The sequence below is a fragment of the Megachile rotundata genome, chromosome 15 (assembly GCF_050947335.1).
Source record: "Megachile rotundata isolate GNS110a chromosome 15, iyMegRotu1, whole genome shotgun sequence".
NCBI classification, from domain to species: domain Eukaryota; kingdom Metazoa; phylum Arthropoda; class Insecta; order Hymenoptera; family Megachilidae; genus Megachile; species Megachile rotundata.
Genome location: NC_134997.1, coordinates 3,814,002 through 3,835,401, shown reverse-complemented (window position 1 = coordinate 3,835,401; position 21,400 = coordinate 3,814,002). Strand labels below are relative to the sequence as shown.

Here is a 21,400-nt window from a genome sequence, read left to right as displayed (position 1 = left end):
ATAGATTTCTAATTATTAGAGGTTGACATGAAATTAAATTCATTGAATTTAAATTTCTCGTTTACAATACCATTTTCGAGAGATCAAAGGTGCCGACAAAGAGTGTCACTTCTTATTGCATCTCTACTCTTTGAATTAATCCTCCCTAGATAGCGCACCTCGGTTTCTTTTGCACTACGCTCTTGTGGAATAAGGTATAAATGTACTATTGATTATGCCATCTATAAACTAACTGTTTCATTACTACTATACACGGTTGAATTATTCACTTGGAGTTTTTTAGTTATACAATTGTAGTGTTTTGTTCATAATGCTTTTCTTTTATCGTAATCTGTACACGTATATGTGTACAGGTTAGATATTTAACGCATTTGTGATTTATAGAAAGTACCAAGAAAAATTGATTATTCGTTGCAACATGCCAGAAGTCATGTTTGTACGTTCTCCGTAAAAATACGTTTATTACTCATATTATTTGAATTTCCTTATTTTGTAGTGAGTACTTACAGCTAATAAGTAATAATTTTATAATTATTTATATTTACATTCTTTTTATTATATTGATACTTAACCTCACAAATTTGATAATGTAATCTTCATTAACTGGTGTTAAATATTTTATTGTTTCTATTTCTACTAACCTATTATAACTGAAAATAATTATTTCTATGTGTTGAATCTGCCTAAATATGATATGATACATTTACATATATGCATAAATATTTGTGTTATATAAAAGATAAATCTTTTAATTTGTGAGTGAATATTTGACAGTTGATTTAATACATGATGAAGCATATAAAATACTTTACTAACATCATATATTAATGATATAGATTTGTAATAAAATAGGTAAAATGATATCATCAATTTAATCTCATAATTTTTTATAAATTTGTATTTTCAAAACTATGAATTGTTTGAACACGATTTCTTTTCAGTTCACTCAAGTTTTGAAAATTTAAAAAATTATGTATGTTAAGAAAAGAAATTATGCACATATGTAATCCAGAAATTATGAAATGTGGTTATGTTTACTTCTTGATTAATATTCTTTATCTACAAATTTTGTAGAAAATATTTTGAAATTTTATTTGGAACATTTTCTCTTTTGGAGTAATCAAATGTAAGCTTATAGAATGTATATGTTAAAGTAAATTCAACTATAAACTTTTACGTAAAATATCATCATTTGATACACAAACATTGTAATTTTCATTACTTCATTTATTTGTAACTTTTATAACTTTTTTCAAGTTAGAAAAAGCATTGGCTTTTTAATTAAAATTATTTGTATAGAAATGTTTAGTTGTAGATGATGATGTTAACGTATGTAAATTATATATTACAAAAATGCTGCTTAGATAAAAATTAGGAGTAATTTGGAATTTTGCTACATTTTTAAAAACAAATTTTGAATGAAAAAAATTAAATTTATTCATAATTATTATGTTATAAGAATTATTTTTCAATTAAAATGTTTCTTAGAATTTTTAAAGTTTCTTGAGTTAAACTGTAATTAAATTATAGTATGGATTTATAATATTTTATTAATTACTTAATTATCAACCTATATTTATATATTTATTGTAGCTTTGTTTCATTCAACTTATGAGATATTCATTACTTATTTTTTAAATTAATACTAATTGATTAATATGTGTATCGAGTAGAAAAATTGTTAATTAAAAAGGAATTGATATTTCAACTTGAACTTTATAAAAGGAAAAGAAAGGAAGATTGTTAAAAATTAATAAATATCTTTAATTTTTAATGAGGTAAATGTGAATTGATAATTAATAGCATATAAACTATATGATCAAACTGTAGTTTAATAAGAAATAAAACTTAATACAAGGAAGTTCAGAATCCAAGAACTCTAAGTTCATTGAAAAATAATTAGTATCACTTTTTTCTAATGAAAGAACAATCAGTACAGGTACTTAAAAAACATTAATATTTTATACACATTTAGTAACTTATTTTGTGTATAATTTGAATAGAATTTATAAATTTTGTGTTTGGAATACTAAATTTATTATTTCACATTCCTCTGAGCATTCTTCTCTTGGGTTCTTTTTTATAAAATTAGAACTTATGTGTAGAAAATTTTAGGATTTTTGCAATTTATAGTATTAGGAAATTTTACAGTTTTTGAATTAATGGTATAGAATAAATAGTTCCTGCTTGTATATATTGTCAGTAAAGCCCTGCATATAAGGAACATGGTATTGTGTGTAGCTTCTGAAAAAATGTTTTAATTAACCAAGCTATATATTTTGAGCCTAAATAATGTTTGGCGGCTACAAATTTGATTATATTATTTGTACTATAATTATTCTTGCAACTGGAATAATGGTACCATATTTTAACTGAAACTTATATGTTATACATGGTTTAATATCTGTTTATTTACAACAAAATGCGTCATTAACAATTACTTTTTATTAAACTAACAAGAGTAAATTTGTTCTTCTTTTTATTGCAGTGAAATATAGTATGTTTCATAATATATATATATGTAATATAATTTACTGTTACATGTATTTATTTTATATATATTGAGAAGATATATATCTAAAAGGTACATATATACTGATGTACATGTAGAGTTTGCAATATCTTTTCATAAACAAATAACTATCTTTTCATGGTACCATAAATATTGAACAAATGTAATTATAAGATAGTACAATTGAATAAAAAAATGTAACATATTTCCTAATTTTTTCATTTGTATAATTTTCTTTTCTTTTCTTTTCTTTTCAGGATATATGAATAATAAAAATGTCTGTACATTACAAATTTAAATCCACTTTGGACTATGATACAGTGTCCTTCGATGGGTTACATATTTCTGTGGCAGACTTGAAGAAAGCTATTTTTCATCAAAAACGTATAGGAAAAAATACAGACTTTGACTTGCAAATAACAAATGCTCAAACTAAAGAAGGTAATTATTGCTATATAATTTTGATATTGTTGTATATATTTTTTTGCAGAGTAATAATTATAATTTTTATATATCTAATATGAAAATTACAAACATGTTTTTAGACTATACAGATGATAATGCATTAATTGCAAAGAATACTAGCCTGATTGTTGCTAGAGTTCCATTAACAGTACAACAGAAACGATCTTGGGACAGGAATGAAACTCCTTCATTTAGTAATTTAAAGGATGAAACTAATCTAGGTCGGACTGTAGATTTAACAAGACTCGATGGCTCTGAAGAAGATAAAATTCGGGCTATGATGACTCAGTCTACACAAGACTATGATCCATCAAAGTATGTAAATATATAAATAAAATTTACATCGTATTTTATATCATACATAATGTAATATTCTCTATATAAAAATATATTTAATTAAATTATTTGTTGATAGTTATATGAAAATACGTGGCGCTAATCAAACTGGTGATGTACCTGCAAATTATCGTTGTTATAAATGTCATCAACCTGGTCATTGGATCAAGAATTGTCCACTAGGTATAAACCAAGAACCTATAGAAATTAAAAAAAGTACAGGTATTCCTAGGAGCTTTATGGTTCCTGTAGAAGGACCACGAGTTCCAGGTGCTATGATGACACCAACAGGGCAATATGCTGTACCAGCTATTGATCAGTAAGTTTTAATACTAGGAAATACTGCCTTTATAATATTATAATTTAAAATTAAGGTTTGTTTCATAAATATTTTGTATATTTTCAGTCAAGCTTATAAGGAAGGTAAGAAGGAACGACCGCCATTTTCACAAGATCCAGAACCTGCTGTAGAAAAACCAGAAATTCCAGAGGATTTATTATGTAAAATTTGTAAAGATCTCTTAACAGATGCAGTAATGATACCATGCTGTGGCAATTCATTTTGTGATGAATGTAATTTTATTTTTAATATTTTTATCCAATTTATAGCTAAGCATAGTTATGCAATATATCAATATTTGAATATTGAATTGCAGGTATTCGTACATTCTTATTAGAGTCTGAAGAACATGAATGTCCAGATTGTAATGAAAAAGACGTATCGCCAGAAACTCTTATTCCAAATCGGTTTTTGAGAAATGCTGTAATGAGTTTTAAGAATGAAACTGGATATGCTAAACGACAAACGTATAGACAAGCCACACAAACAAATAAACAATCTGTATTGCAATCAGATCAACAAAAAGTTGAACAAATTCCGAATCAAACATCAAATCAAAGTAAACCTGCTCAAACTACAAATATTACTGCACCTTCACAAGAATATACAGAATCACAGTCAACAAATTTTGAATCTGTTCCACAATCCTATCCAGCTACTGTACAGCCACAGACTGCAAGTAAGTAATATATTTATTTATATACCTTTTACGTGTTTTTTGTGTTGCATTAAATGATGTACAAAAGATTATACGAATTCCATTTTAGATAAACTTTTTTCTTTGTTATAATTATATTTGAAGTATAAACGACAATACAAAATTTTCTAGTATCATTAAATGTAGTGTCTTTTTACTTTTTCTATACAATTGTTTATAAAAATATAAGAATTTTTTATAACAATATGAACTAAATGTTGGATATTATTTAAAAACTATAAAATATTAAATTGTATAATACTATATAAGAAATATATTCCACTTTCTTAAGCTTCTTGATAAGCTAATAATGTAACAGAAAGTACACCTATCTTCCAATTTACACTGAAATTTCTTGGAAATAATCGTGTAAATAAGTATTGCGTAAATCGGCGAGGAAGTATATTGTAAAAGTGTACCGTTTTTTAAATACATAAAAATATATGAAATAAACGTTTACTACTACTGTATTTTAGTTGATAGTATAAAATAAAAAATATAAATTATTTCTATTTAATAGCTGTTACTGAATCTACATCAGAACCTGAAACACAGACTGAGAACGTAACAAAATTGGCGGTAGACGAAGAAACAGAGGTACCACCACCCCCAGGCACAGAACCATTGCTACCGATTCCTGCAATCGGCAGTTCACCAGAAAGAGATAGAGAAAGAAGTGATCCCCCAAGTCGTGATACGAAAGAACGTGAAAATGAATATTCAGGAGAAAGGCAATCGAGAGAACGTAGAAGAAGTTTTAGTAGAGATAATCATCGCGACAGGTAAATTTTTAAAAATTATTTTAATATGATATATAAATCTTTTATAGAAATAATTTTGTAATTTATAGAAGTATTCCATAATTAATGATATGCACGTTATTTATAGTTTTGTAATTGATTTTGGTAAATCAATTTTAATTAAGCTTTTAAATAAAAATGTTACTTTAATTATTAAATAATTATTGAAAATAGTATAGCTTGTAATATAATGTTTATGGTATTTTATTTTATGTAACTGTTATACTTTAGGAGTGGGGAACGTGGCCGTAGAATGGAAAATTTACGACCAGTAAGTCGAAGACGATCCTTGTCTCCTAGACATTCGCAACATAACGATTATGGTTCTCAAGGAGCACCGTTATCACATTTGATGAATCCTCCGCCATCAAAAAGTTATCAAGGATTACCACCTGATGATGGTCACTATCCATCTAGTATGCATTATGAAAGTGCCATACGTAGATCAACTGAAGATCGTCCAGGTACTCCAACGGTAAGTATAAAATATAGTATTAACTATTTTTTTTGCACTTTTTTATTTTTAAATTTAAGTCACTTCGCTACTTGACCATTTTCATAGTTCAGAATTTGACCTTTCATATGATACAGTTATAAGTAAGAGGTGTGGTACGTAATATAGGACAAACATAAATTTTGATTCATTTGTGATTTACGAATATTTGCCATATTTTTGTTAAACTACGTCATAATAGCAGATAATAAACATTAAGATCATTATCGACGATTTACCAACATACATATCATCGTTTTTACTAGTATTTTTATCGTTGCTATGGTCTGACCTTATATGATATGATGTAGAAAATATAACTCTTTAGCAAAGCTTTGAATAAAATTGTTGAAAACTAAAGGATTCAGCTTAAAAATTAAAACTAATTATACAGGCTGACCACGCCTAAGTGTGACAGCACAATATTTTATGAACTATACTACATATACAACTGTGATCAAAAAGTAAGGGGAATTTATAAAATGAAAAATCTTTATTTGTTCCTCTAAATCAATCACGTCATTTTCAAAGTATTATGCATTTAACACAATGCACTTATGCCATCGTTTTTTCTAATTCTCGAAACAATCAAACAAGTCTTTCTCCGGAATGGAAAAATAATCTTCAATATTCAATACTTTCTTCGATTTCGCTTTTATCTCATCAGTCGAAACGGTGTCCTAGACACGGTCTTTTGAATTTGTTAAACTGTCAGAAGTCGCACTGTGCTAAATCAGACAAATACGATGATTGTAGAACGATATTGGTCGGTTTTTTGGTGAAATGCTTTCGAAGAACCAATGCAGTCTGGGACAGCGCAGTATCGTCCTATGCAGAATTGACGAGTTTGAAACGCAAAACATCTTTTAAAATGATTTAGGTTGATCCAAATGAGATGTCTGTCGTGTCAGTAACATCTTTATTTGTCAATCGACCATTTTTAAACTCTAAATCTTTGATTTTTTTCACGCGATATTCATCAGTATTTGTTGATGGTTCGTCCGGGGCGCTATTTATCTTGAACTCGTACTTGGCCTTTTTTAAAATCTTTTGTATGTTTACAAAAACACCTGTAGCTTTGCAGAAATTAAATATATTGACATAAAACTGCATAGATGTCAAAGACAGTACTACTAATCCACGCAAAAAATAATTTTATGATTTTATAGTATTCACGAAGTTTAAATGAAAAATTGACCTTATTTTTTTATCAAATTATATATCTATATATATATACTATATAAATATATATTATATTTCTAAGTCGTTGGAGTTAGTAATGTATCAGGAAAAAGAAACATTCTATTTTACATCCGTAAAATAACAATTTACTTATGTATTACAATAATATTGATGTAAATCATCTTTGAACAATTAAAAAAATTCGCAAGAAAGTTAAAACTACAATTAACGATTAAATTAATGTTTGAATAGAATTAATGTTGAGATGTCAAAAAATTAAATTAATTTAATTTTATGCGTTGCATAGTTCTTAAAAAATATTTTGTTTTTTAATACAATAGGAAATTATAATTAAAATTTATTAAAGAACATCGTTAAATTATTTTTATGAATAATTTTAAATTTAAAATATAGGAATCTATTATCCAACATATTGAATTGAACAACTTTCTAAAATGTTTTTAATAAAATCTACTTAGTCTGATCTAATCTAATTCAACAAGCATGCTGTAGTAAATAAAGTTTAACTTCATATTCTAGAAACTTCGTCATCAAGTCAATCTTTACTTTAAATAATAGAAGAAAGGAAGTCTCATTTAAGAAATATAATTATTAATATTGTTGAAATGTATTATTAGTCAGTGTTCCTTATAATATTATTGATACACTAATGTGTAATGTAACAGGTTTAGTCAAAAGTATGACAAATACATATATGTACATATAAATATTAATATCATAAATGTCACTGAGTAATGATACATTTTAGCAATGTTAATAAATATATTTTTTAAATATAACATTTATTAATTATTAAACTAATGAAAAGATAAAATTGTTAATTTTCTTTATTTAATTAATTTCAATTCGAAACCGAAGTCATATGAAAAAATTTTATTCTGTACTTTGAGTTTCTTCCTTCATGTAAAATCTCTTCTTTTCAGCTATACTATCAATATTATAATACTTGGTATATAAGTATGTATTAATTTTAGGTTGATGAACCGCATCTGCATGTGCCTTCTAGTAATCAGCCACCTCTTTTACCTTTCCCGCCGGGAGAAGATCGTATTCCACAGCCAAGCTATAATCAACCTCCACCTAATGTACCACCGCATAGCCAGCCTTTATTGCCAGATCCATATATGAGTCATCGAATACCTATTTATCCCCATCAACAAGGATCTCACTATGGACCTCCCAGATATGAAAGACCACCTTATCAACAACAAGGATACAGACCTTCACAACCACCTAGAAATTATAATGGACCACCACGTCCAATTAGAGGTTTACATCACTGTAAGTAATATTTTTAATATTTAAAAATTAGTAGTTAACTAACTAACAAAATATCTTAAGTGATCTTTTCCGATTTTAATAGGATTCTGCCTGTCAATAAATCGTATTATTACTAGTATTCATATCATGGTTTTAAATACAGACAGTTAGTCCTTTAAAAGATATTTAATGTTAAAGTTTCTATAAGATTTATTTTTTGTAACATAATACACAGTTGTATAAAGTATAGTTGACCAGGTGCTAGGTTGTTATAAATGAGTTTTCTTTGTATACGAGTTCATCACAGAGTAATTCTAAAAGTTCTTTTTTATCTAATCATAAAGTTATAAACATAAATTATAAAAATATTACTTTTAGCCTTAAAACTATTTGTCTTTCTTTTTCAAGCGCATAATTTTAAGTCAAAATTTACTAATAAACGATATATGATTATAAAATATGTAGCAGTAAGAAAAGTAGCATTCATTTGAGATGTTATGAAAGTTAGAAATAAATTTTATGTACAAATAAAGTTGTAATAATGATACATAATTTTAATCTTGATTTTACTAAAAAACTATTAATAATAGATTAAATATAGTCTATTAATGATATTAATATAAAAACAATTAATTCTTTTTCAGTAAGTTATCGAGGATTGCAACCACCACCACCTGGATTAAGTAGAAATATTCATAACGGTAATCCACCTGGGTAAGTTAGTGTATTTCATTAAAAATTATTTTGAGTACTGTACAGATAATCCCACGTAAGTGAAATAAGTTATAAACTGATTAAATGCAGAAAATCGATGTAAAGAAAGAAGTTTATTTTTGAATGATTTCAATTTCTTTATTAAAACAGCAATGCACTTTACAAATACAAATGTATGATCGTTTTAATCAAAATTGCATATGATTTGCCGAATAGGAGATGTGAGATTTCCCGACGTTTTGCCAATATTCTGCTAGTTTTTTCAGACGTTCGAAGAAATACTAATGTGTTACGATGAAGAAATGTTCTTTATATGTATATTGCACTCGTACTATGATCAACTTTTGATGGTTTCGGATCAGTAATTAGTCAATTAAACGTTACGAAACCGATCCGTTAGGTATTTGGGAGGACGGTAGTCTGCATAGAATTTAAATTAATATCCGAATTCCTGTTTATTTTCTTGGGGTGTTTAAATTTTTCTGCGAACTCCCCGTACAAGGCGTTATCAAAGAAAATATGGTGGCCTGTAATTAATCGATGTTTTGCTAGTACTAATTGTATTTTTTTTATTTGTTGCACCTTTCGTGTTCTGTGTGTCGTGTGTAAATATTTCTACTAGTTTCATCAATATAATCTTCCTACATGAATATATTTTCTATACTATTAAAGAATCTAATCGAGAAAGGGATAGGGTATTAATGGCATGCGATCATATTACAATCGTGATCATCTATTTGTATGGTTTAGATGGAGAACTTCAGAAGAGTTTTCTTGAGAATTCGCTTTTCAAGATTTAATCGTGGAAGTAGAGGTTTATATGTAGTAGTTATCTTGAAAAGAAAACAGGTGATTTGTTATATGAAAAACGAATAATTTTATATGAAGAACAATAAGGTTTGTTGAAACTTTGTTCTTGAGGATATCAACAGTTTCAAGGATTGGTATGTTAGTCAAGAGGAACTAGATATTAAAACTTATCAGAATATCATTTGGGTTAATACAGATATCCTCTGTTTATTGCATGAAGTGTGTAGAATTATTCGTATGAAATTTAGTGTGACCTGTAATTAGTTTGAGGGAATTACGGACCTATTTAACTATGTTATAAATAGAAAAATTGATGAAATATTAATCTTTCTAATCAGAACTATTAACGTATATTCTACAATTCTGGTGAAACATTTTTTAATTTTTTTATAAATATGTAGTTCACACAGAAAAAAAAAGATGTGCAGGTGCACGTTTTTAAGAATGGACTTGCATATTTTTTGTTTTCATTGATTGATTTTTTGGGGCATTATGCGAAAACAAAGATTAAGAGGCAATGTTATAAAAATCTGATTGTAAAATATTTTAACTTTTTCTACTACTTACTTGCGCAGAGTAGTTTTAAAAAAAATTAATTTACATAATGAATAATTTATAATTCCAAAATCATTTTAAAGGACTTCATTCAATTGCGTGGGATTATTATTAGTATATTATTATTATTACGTAACAACAAGTTGATTTATGATGCATAAATAATCATCAAGTAGGTTGAGAATTAATGTGAATATCATTTTTCAGTATAATCGATGATCCATTAGAAGCATTTGAACGAATGCTTAGAGAAAAAGATGAACGAGATAGAAGGCTTGGCAAACATAGAAGAAGAAGCAGGACACGGTCCAGATCTCGTAGTTATAGTAGATCTAGATCACGTTCATTTAGTCGTAGATCACCATTTTCAACACGTTTAAGTCGATCTAGAAGTCCCCCTTCAAAGAGAAGGTCTTCACGATCACCTTTACTTCTGAGAACACGAAGTCGTACTCCAAAACGTAGATCAAGAAGTGGAAGTTTCTCAATCAGCAGGTAAATGAACATCTTCACAGTATTGTATAATAGTTATAATTCTATATTATTGAAAATTCTATTATAAAATGTACAATATATTTTTGCAGATCGAGATCGTATTCACGTAGTCAATCCCCTAGATTATCTCTATCACGAGATAGAGATAGAGACAGAGAGAGAGATCGTGATCGTGATCGGGAACGTGATCGTGAACGTGAACGCGATCGTGAACGTGATCGTGAACGCGAACGTGAACGCGAGCGCGAACGTGAGCGTGAGCGTGAACGCGAACGTGAACGTGAACGTGAACGCGAACGTGAACGCGAACGTGAACGTGAACGTGATCGTGATCGTGATCGGGATCGTGATCGCGACCGAGATCGTGATCGAGACCGTGACCGTGATCGTGATCGTGAAAGAGAAATGCTGTCTAGATATCGATCACCACCTAGGTCACCTCCAAGGTATATTGATATAATTTGAATAATTTTTATTGAAATGTGCATTATAATTACAGTAAATGATTTATTTATCATATTTGATATAAGTGTACATTGTAATCGTCTATGATGTTTACAGATTTCAAAGAGATAGGGATCGTGATAGAGATCGACCAAGATCACGTGAACCTAGAGATGGATGTAATAGTTATTACAATGATTCACCGGCACACGATTACCAATTCAGAGATCGAGAACGGGATTTACCCCCTCGAGATAGGCCAGTACCTAGATATCCTGTAAGGAACCAAGCTGCTCAGCATAACATACCACCTTTGCTGCCACATCTAGTCACTGGAAATCATCCACCACCACTTATGTCATTGGGACCTCCACCTACGGACAGGAAAGACTATTATGATTCCTACAACAGGTATTTCCGCCTCAATAGTACTTTAATTCATGTACACGCTAAGCAGACAGTCTACCGTACCTTATGCTGCTGTTCTGGTTAAGACTGTTTCGAAATTATGGTGAATGTAACAGCGAAACGATATATTTTATAACGTTTTACGAAAATTTGTATAGATATGTCTTTTTGATAAATATATTTATATGTATATATATGTAAAACATACATATACATATATGTTTACAAACTGCGCACACATACATGCACATACATGCAGAGATAGTTGTATAAATTTATAAATTAGTATGTACAGGTTTTAGAAAAGAGTATTATAACTTTAATATTTCAGAAACACTTGCGGAATGATTTTGTTAATAAAATGTATTTTTTATATACAAAAGTTTATAAATTATATATTTATATATTTATACAACTATGACGAAATGTCAATCTTTTTGTGGTATAAGAGTGATATGTTAACAATAGTGTGCTGCGAGATAACTGTGCTGTGAGATATGTACCTGAAAAATTCAAGTCATTTACATTTCAATTAAGTATTTAATTATTTAATAATACTTATTGTGTTCCACCATTACATATAGCTGATATTCAAAAATTGTTACAATAAAATAATTAAATTACTTTTCAATTTGAAATAAAATTGTGAGGTTATAAAGAATGTAAAAATTAGAAATAATTTATTCAAAATTTCGTTAATAAAATCATTAAGAAATGTTTCTTTATAACAATACCAAAAACATTTAAAATATTTATTAAATTTTTAAAACTAAAATAAAACAAAAAGCAACTATTCCAATCCATGAGACAAAAGTGCATGTTATTGCTATTCTAAATATTTAAAAGTTATCTATAGCGATAGAACAAATGAATAGAAGCGTATGTAAAGGGATGTGTGTGTTTTACACATATAGTATGTGTATCTTCAGTTGTATTATTTTACTGTATTTTTATTAAAAAAATACTGTATGTGGTACGAAGAGGTTTCATAAAAATAGTCATTTAATTTTTAAAGCTATTTTATTTATTTGAACAATTAAAAAATTTTATATAAGATTCAGGTATAGTAATCGTGATTATCCAATATAAATTTTAAGCAGTGATAAATTGAAATATGAAATAAATAGACTGTGAATATTTATGCCTATACGGTATATGAAAAATATATACATACGTGTATAAAAAGTAGGTAAAATTTCTGAGTTTAATACATATATAATATGTATTATGCTTTTATGTCATACAATATTGACTAAACTAGAATAAGAAAATATTTACAACAACATTATGATAGATAAGATCAGAATTTGTTTTTATATCATATCAGTTTTTATATATACTTTTTCACCATAGTTACTAGATATATTCTTTACAAGTTTAATGCAGTTACGAATATCTGTATTGAACTTAGCAAGAACAGACCTACATTATCTAGTATCTTTGTCATAGTTTGCAGCATATGCAGACGTGCTTTAGTAAATATTTATTTTTCAGACTTTGTAAGTCTATTGGAATACACTTATTCTATGCAGTTTCAATTACAATGGTCTTATTTTCGTTAAAAATTTCAATTATTTATATGCAAAAATATAATAAAAAGTAATAATTGGTTTTATTATTTAGGAATATTAAATATCATTACTTTAAACCACATGTTTATCATGTTAAAATAAGTAAACCTGAATTTTATAACATTTTTCTACAGGTTTCAACGTAAATCACTGTTTCTGGGCCATTACCATTTACAAAATATATCACTGATCAATCAATAGAAAGTAAAACTACAGTCAACAATCCTATTCAAGCTTTAAACTAATTATACAATACAAATCAAATTTATCTGAACAATTTTTATTTCTTTTTTTTTCCGTTTTAACTATATATAGAGCTGCATCTAATCTGAATAGAAACAATTTTTGCAATATATTTAAAAATAAAATGATTAGTGGAATTAAAAAAATTAAGTTGCATCTTTGCTAAATATTTGTAACAATCAAAGTGAAGCAAAATTTGGTAATTTCATAGTCATGCAGCTTTTCTAAAAAATTTTCAACTTTGCAAATTGTCTATTACAGTGATTTGTTATATGAGATTTCATATCTATTATTAATGGTAATTACCTAAATAATTTTTTCATAATGACAAATCATTGAAAACAGTGCAATTTGTATATTTTGTGAAAAACTCTTTACACTTTGTTGTTCAAAAATTTATCAAGATACATCAACCCATGCTAATACATTTTTTCAATCATGAAGAATATTAATATTTTCTATTAATTATCACATTTCCATATCTAAATTGTTTAATAAAACATAACTCTAAGTTATTAAATTAATAGTTTAATTTCTTACTTTGCATTGTTTTGATCTGTAATACTAATTCTATAGTGTAAACTGAAAGTGGATAATTTTGCCACCAATTCTTCTTCAAGTTTTGTATTAATTATAGTTTACCTTTTTATTTTCAATATATTTAATGGTAAAGTATTAGATATACTTTATGGTGAATTTTATAAATTATTAATAGACGTATGTAAAAGATTTGAAAAGTATATAAAGTGTACATCATAAATATGTAAACATTCATTATCTAATTCCTAGTATTCCATAAATTATAGAAAAAAAATATCTGAGGGTATAGTTGACAAATAGTACATCTTCATATGCACGTATTATTAATACATGTTTATAAATTTCATAATATTTGCAACGTGGTTATAAAATACGTAATATATGTGTTTATAAACTTTCCTGGTTGAAGCATACAAATTATTATTTGTATTAACTCAATTAGGTTTTCTTGAATAAAGGAAATCCAGTTCAAGAAAAAAATGTTGCATTTTCCTTTCTAACATTGCTCTTTCAGCTCATTTTTTCTGAACAAGTAAAAGAGAGTATTAAAATTTCTGTTAATGCAGCTAAAGGAATAGCACGAGAAAGGAAACTATCATTATGTTTTGGGATTGAATTTTTCCTAATTGCCTCTCTAATTTATTTATTTCTTACTAAAATATACATTTGCATAAATATTCACTATCTAAAAAATGTTTAGTAAATTTTCGAGAAATTATCTCATAAAAATATATTGTTAGCAGACTAAAATATTGGATAATTAAGATTAAATTAGCTTAAATGTTATCGTATGAAATTATTTATAGGAATTAATTTATTTCATAACAAGTTGACATTTTTTAGCAATATTTTAATTAGGTATTATTACATTAGTACTACAGCTTAAAAACACGTAATTCCATAAACGCGACAAGTATTAATTACAAGAATATAAACAATCAAAAGAAGAACCAATATTTTGAAATAAGATATGATTTTTTATGCTTTAACAATTCAATATTTTCATGTAAATTGAAAAACATTTAATTGAAAGGATTCAATATATGAATACTCTAATATTCGTATTACAATTTTTATTACAAATGTTGTATAAATATTTTTAAGTTAGTTTACTAATTTTAGCATTATGAGCGTAATAAATTAAATTGAAAAATTCTCCTCATTAGTGATCCTTTCTAATTTTTTGTTATTCAATATAAATTTTGTAATTCTTATTAAATTATTCTGCTGTAAGTACATTAATTTACAGCAGTAACTTAGAAATGTTGAAATATTGCATTGTCTGTGATAATTTACAAATTATTGAAGAATTAGTGTGAATAGTTACATTGATTGTGTTCAACAAATATTTCTTATAATTCATTGATACATGTAACATCGAGTGATTTCAAACATTCATAGCCTGCCATAGTACTGCTTGAAGTTCATTAATGTTAATAGTATTAGCGCGTTGTTAAACTCCTGCAATTTACATTTGAATTTCTCAGGCAGTATACATGTATTATTGATAGTATTGGAATTAAATATGATTTACAAATGAAACAATAAGTATAATCTGTTTGTGTAAATGTTATTTTAAATTTAAACAATCTAAAATAATTTATTAGACCACAGTAACTAAAATTAAATTATCATTGTGTTCATGATAATGAGATGATTGCGGATAAATACCAGTATTTTAAATTGCTTAAAATATTGTAATAATTTATCTTTCATTCCTTCAAATAATGAATAATTTACTATATATCAATAACTTTCTATCAATATTATAAGAACGTATAATAATAATTCTTATTATTATATAAACTAACAGATTATTAATTTTATCTACATGTACTTTTGTACATCAAGTATATTATTTATAGCTATAAAATCACACTGTTTTTCATAGCAAAGTTCTTTGCTTTGTAAACTAAAATGGGCTCTTATTACGACATAGTTTATACCTTAATACTTAATATAAATAATGAGTTTTATATTTTTTGTATTAGGATAAGTATTCTTAATTCTATAATTTTTAATATTACATTCCTTTTAAATATCATTATAATGATCTTTGCAAAAAAACTGTACTTTTGTATGCGCGATTTAAGGAAATATTTTTATAAAAATGACATAAATATTTATGTTGATTTTTTTTTTAGTTGATTTGTTATTATCTCTGTATAGTCATTTACATGCATGTAAAATATTGTTTGTATATACATAATGACGGTACGTTATGACATATACAAATAACAAAAAAGTGAAAGAAGAAGACACAAGCAAGGAAAAGTGTATACTGCAAGGACCAACTTGGAGATTGTGGAAGCTACCCAGCTGATTGACAGATCTACATGGTTTCTGAATCAGGTGAATTCAGGGCCAAATCAACATTTGTAACATAATAAAATGTTTTGCTTTCTTTTTGTTTTTAATACATAAAATAAAAATATTATAAAATATTTTATAAAAATATTTCACTTTAAATTAAATTGTGAATAAAAAATCAGAAATTAGATTGTACATTACAGTTATTATGTTAATAGCATTTTTAATAAGACAATTTTTATAATTTTAATGTTTAGATGAAGATATTAAAAGTATATTGAAAGTTATAAATGTTGATTTATTTACTTTTCGCTTTTATGACATCATAGACAGTAACTATAACGTATTTGGTAATAGGTAATTTCATCTATTCATCTTTCCAGCTTCAATGTAACTCTTACGTTAAAACTTCAACTTTTCATAGCAGCTTGACAGTAAGACAAAAAAAATGGTAAAATCATTTTTTTACAAATAACAGTGTTTAGTTACAAAGACTGTAATCCTTTGGTCTAAAATTAAACAACCTATATATAATTAAACAATTATATATTTTGATATGTACCTTTATTAAAAGATACCTAAACTTATAGCTAAAAGTTGTAATAAAGTACATAATCTGAATTTAGACTTATAGGATACAATTTAAATGTATAACAACTCTTTAGTTCTACTTTAATATTAAATGATCTATAGATTACAATGTTCACAATGTCAGTGACCTTTTATGATGCAACCTACAAAGTTCAAAGATTTTATAATTAAAAGAAATATAAACATTTTTTATGGATTTTTTGTCAACAGGTATTCTGGACCATCTACACAACGTTTCGGCAGTCCTTTACGCGACACACCGCATAAAAGATTCGACGATGTTGCGCCTCCTGGAACAGAAGGTTACTATGATCTCTCACCACCAGGTGTTGAGGTTTCTGATAGATCTCTACGCGACGATCGTGATCGACGTCTGTTAAGAGATCAAGAAGATCGTGAGCATTCTCTTAAAGATAATGATATTGAAGAACGGGATAGATTACCGTTAAGGGACGACAGGTAAAAAACAATGTGAAAGTAATAATAACTTAAAAATTCAGTAATATTAGTTAGTCGATATAATTCGATATTAATTAGGAATCTGTAGGTATCCGAACTTGCGGATTTGATACGGAAAAATACGACAGAATCTTCCTAGATATTAATGCAGATTGTATATTAAATAGATCACATCATATGCGTTAAATTATTATTACGCATTAGTACATATTATAACATAGAAATATGTCTCATAAGTTTTATATGTGTGTTTAGGGGTCGTGAACGTGAAGATCGTTTCCGTGAGAGAGATGAAAGGGACCGAAGGGTTCTGAATAGGGATCGTGAAGATCGTGAAAGACCAGGATTATCTAGAGATCACGATGATAGAATACGAGATAAAGACGATCGTGATAGAAGAGAAAAAGAAAAAGAGCGAGATGATAGGCATACTCGTGATCGCCGAGACGATGATAGACATATTGATAAAAAGGATTATGATAAAGATCGGTATGTATGTTTATAATATTATATGTATATGATCTGTATTATTACTACTTAGTAAACCATTTTGTAATTTGATAATTTGAAATTTCTATATTTCTCAACTAAATTTCTAAATTAAATTTGCAAGTTATAAAATGTCTATATTCTTACGATATAACGTTTATAAATTTTCATATTTATTTCTAATTGTCCATATTTTCAAAGAATTTAATCGAATAAGATGGTAAAAAATGCCCTTGAGCCAAATGAAACACCCAATACGTCAGTCGATAGCATATCTAAAAAAAATATCTCACACCAAGTTACAACTCCCTATCTGATCATCTGAGTAATTCTCAATCTGGTGGGGATAATAAAAGGAAAAAGTCAAAATTCCGATTTTCGACCTATTTTTCCTATGTAGTTATGTACAATACTATTTAATCTTATTCGATTAAACCCTTTGACCATTTGTAAACTTGAAATGTAATACAAAAATAATTTTTACTTACGATTATATGTTTTGATTAATTTAATTTTTTTATTTCACTATATCGAATTGCATCTTATAATTTTAGTTACAGGGATGAACGAGATCGTCATAGGCAAGATGATAAGAATCGCTCCCGTGAAAAGGATAGACGAGAAAGAGATTATGAATCTGAAAAAGATAGAGATCGGCATGAACGTTATGAACGACGTTCGGTTGAAAAGAAAAAGACCAGAAAAAGTTTAACACCGTATTCTCAAAAATCTAGGACAGACGCAAAAGATGTTTCGCCTGAACGTATAAAGAAAAAAGAAAAGGATCATGAAGAAAGGAGTGAAGAGAAGAAAAAAGAAAAGAAAATTAAAGAAAAGAAAAAGAAAAAGGACGATGAGAAAGAAAAGAAAAAGAAAAAGAAGAAGGAAAAGAAATCTGGTCAAAAGGATGTTATAAAAGATGAACCTATTAAGTCGGTTGAACACGAAGAATTATTAACAGAAACTAAACAAGAAAATATGTCACCTGCAAAACCTGATGTAATAAAATCTATTACCGAAGATGAGAATATAGAAAACAGGATAGTTTGTATGCCTACTGAAACCAGCATAGAAGATCCCATTAAAGAAGAATTCGAAGATAAATCTTTAGCCATGAATCCAGAACCTCCAGAATTTCATGAAACTAGTCCAGAAAGAATTGATCGCACAGAATTTGGAACAAACCCACCTAATCCTAATTTCAAACCAATTCCAGAATTGAAATCAGAAATTAAGCCCATTGATACCCTTTATAGTGGTTTAGATGATACAGAAATAAATACTGTAATTACCGAAAAATATTCTTTACTGTCAGAAAATGAAACAGAAGATAAAAATATTTTGTTGGGGGAAAAGTCCCCAAAGAAAGATGAATTCTTAGCTCCAATGCCGGAGCTTTCTAAATGGGAAAGAGATGATACTGTAGAAAAGGGAGATGAAATATGTGAATCATCTATAGAAAAAATACAAACAGATGAACCTAAAAGTACGAAAGTAGTTACATCAGAGGTATTAAAAAGAGCTGAAAATGCAATTTTCCAAAAAGCTATAAATGCTATTAGACCTATTGAAATTAAAAAAATAAGTGAAAGTAGAAAAGTATTATATCAAAACCCAGAACCCAAAGTACTTGAACCTGAACCAAATAGAGAACCTAGAAAAAGCGTTAATGTTACTATAAATGTTGGACGAAATGAGAGAAATGTTGAAATTACAGAACCAGTAAAGAAAGCCAAATTAGACAGAACAAAATTCAAGCCAGTTCCGGAAACATATTCACCTACGAGACTTTCAGCTAAAGAAAGATTAGGTGAAAAAGTAGAAGAAAATAAGGAAAGAAAAATTAGTCCTATTAAAAGTTTCTTAGATAGACGTGAAACAAAAAGTGAAAATCAATCTAGAAGTCGATCTCCTAGAATTAGTAGAGACAAAAGAATTTCTCCATTGTTAGATAGACGCGTCGATCCATCGTTACCTTTACCAGGAAATGAGCGGAAAGTATTTCTTGATGATAGAAAACGAGAAAACAAGGATCGGTGTGATCGTTCAAAAGATAGGAATGATTTCAGAAATGAACGACATGATATGAGATCTGAAAGAGATCCAAGAATTGATTCCAGGGGAGATTTTAGATCAACACGAAATGACGTTAAAGGAGAAAGAATAGATAAGGACAGAGAAAAGGAAAGAGATAGGGAGAGAAGAGGAAGGACACCATCTTGTACATTTAAAAGAAATGAGATTTCGAAGATGGGTCTTTTGAAGGCTAGAGATGACGAAAGCGATAGAAGAAGAGACAAAAAGTCGAAAGAGGATAAGAAGAGGAAAAAAGAACACCGAAGTAGAAGTAAATCTAAAGAGCATAAAAAGCGAAAAGAAAAAAAGCACAAGAAAGATAAAGAAAAGAACTCAGAAAAGAAACAGAAGCATAAAGAAAATATTGTTTTAAAAGATAAAGTTGAAACTAGTGAAACGAAAATAAGTTATGAAAATCCTGAACCTCCTGTTGTGGAATCTATAAAGAAGCAAAGGAAAAATCCAAGACTGGTATCAGATCGTAAACGTAGTATACTTGATGAAGCTAATTTCGAACCTGATTATAGTGCTTCAGATTCGGAATCGGACGGCGAAGATGGTAAAATAATGCCATTACCTGCTAAGAAACTTAAACTTGACGAACCAGATATGGAAAAAGAAATGGATATAAAATCTTTTAAAAAACGATCAAAATCCTCAAGTAGTGAAGATTCATCTAGTAGTTCAGACAGTTCAAGTACAGATTCTGATAGCTCGGATGAATCACACAAAAAAAAGAAAAAGAAGCATAAGAAGCATAAGAAAAAAAAATCTGTGAAAAAAGACAGTAGTTCTGATTCAGATTCCTATTCAGATTCATCAGAAACAAGTAGTGATGAGGAAAAGCATAAAAAGAAATCAAAAAAGTCAAAGAATAGAAACAAGCAAGCTAAAAAAAAGAAAAAGTCAAAACACAAATGACATCATTAGATGTCTCTTAACATTTTAAAACATAATTTTGACAAAAACATTTTTTGCGAATGCTTTTTAATGTAAGATTCTCTACCAGAATTATTTGTAATTATCTGCATCAAATTAAGATTGTTATTCGATACCTATAAAACAACATAGTTTATGCTATATATATATATATTATATATATATACATATATATATAATATTGTAACAGTCTTCAAAATCAATTTGAATAGGATTATTGATCAATTACCTATTACCGAAAACCAATATCTTTTGGGAATAAAAATTTAAAATGTTAAGTGAAAAAGTGAAGTGGGATATTTAATTGATAATATTTAATTTTTAAATATTATTAAGGCCTTTAATAATTGTCTATATTCCAGTTCCATCTTTGAAATATTGTAAGTAAATTCGTTACAATAAGTGATGTACATTATAGCACTCAGTAGATAGTATCATTAAGATATACAATACTTTTAGAAAATAACAACAGTTATATTTACAGTCCCTAATATTTCAATATTGTATTGTACTTTGATAATGTAATGTCAGTATGTAAAAGACGTCATAAAATAAAAAGACCAAATTCTTTTAACTTACTTTTGTTTTATGGAAAATTACAAATACTTTATTCCGTAATGTTTTATTGCATTAGATTTTCTTCATATATA

The 21,400-nt window shown here is 27.6% G+C and overlaps 1 protein-coding gene across 4 annotated transcripts; it reads left to right on the top strand.

The window, feature by feature from the left end:
- Window positions 1-176: 176 nt before the first annotated feature.
- LOC100877553 (something that sticks like glue) lies at window positions 177-21,328 on the top strand. 4 transcript variants are annotated; one of them, XM_076540312.1, is made up of 16 exons: window positions 177-194; window positions 2,770-2,953; window positions 3,058-3,292; window positions 3,393-3,632; window positions 3,720-3,886; window positions 3,970-4,332; window positions 4,871-5,132; window positions 5,382-5,625; window positions 7,821-8,127; window positions 8,751-8,820; window positions 10,393-10,680; window positions 10,770-11,126; window positions 11,242-11,535; window positions 16,998-17,246; window positions 17,502-17,735; window positions 18,290-21,328. In XM_076540312.1, the coding sequence occupies exons 2-16, from the start codon at window positions 2,788-2,790 to the stop codon at window positions 20,730-20,732; spliced, it is 5,919 nt and encodes a 1,972-aa protein (XP_076396427.1). In that variant the 5' UTR covers window positions 177-194; window positions 2,770-2,787; the 3' UTR covers window positions 20,733-21,328. The 4 variants fall into 4 exon arrangements, with proteins under 4 accessions (XP_076396427.1, XP_076396428.1, XP_012145942.2 ...); XM_076540313.1 differs by lacking the exon at window positions 177-194 and adding an exon at window positions 236-495 and having other exon boundaries at window positions 18,296-21,328; XM_012290552.2 differs by lacking the exon at window positions 177-194 and adding an exon at window positions 237-436.
- Window positions 21,329-21,400: the final 72 nt, after the last annotated feature.

Excerpts from the sequence above, each read along its gene's own strand:
- LOC100877553 (XM_076540312.1), top strand. The coding sequence starts at position 2,788 with ATGTCTGTACATTACAAATTTAAATCCACTTTGGACTATGATACAGTG. Across the intron at positions 3,887-3,969 it reads CAATTCATTTTGTGATGAAT|GTATTCGTACATTCTTATTA; the intron begins GTAATTTTATTT and ends ATTGAATTGCAG. Across the intron at positions 11,536-16,997 it reads TATTATGATTCCTACAACAG|GTATTCTGGACCATCTACAC; the intron begins GTATTTCCGCCT and ends TTTTGTCAACAG.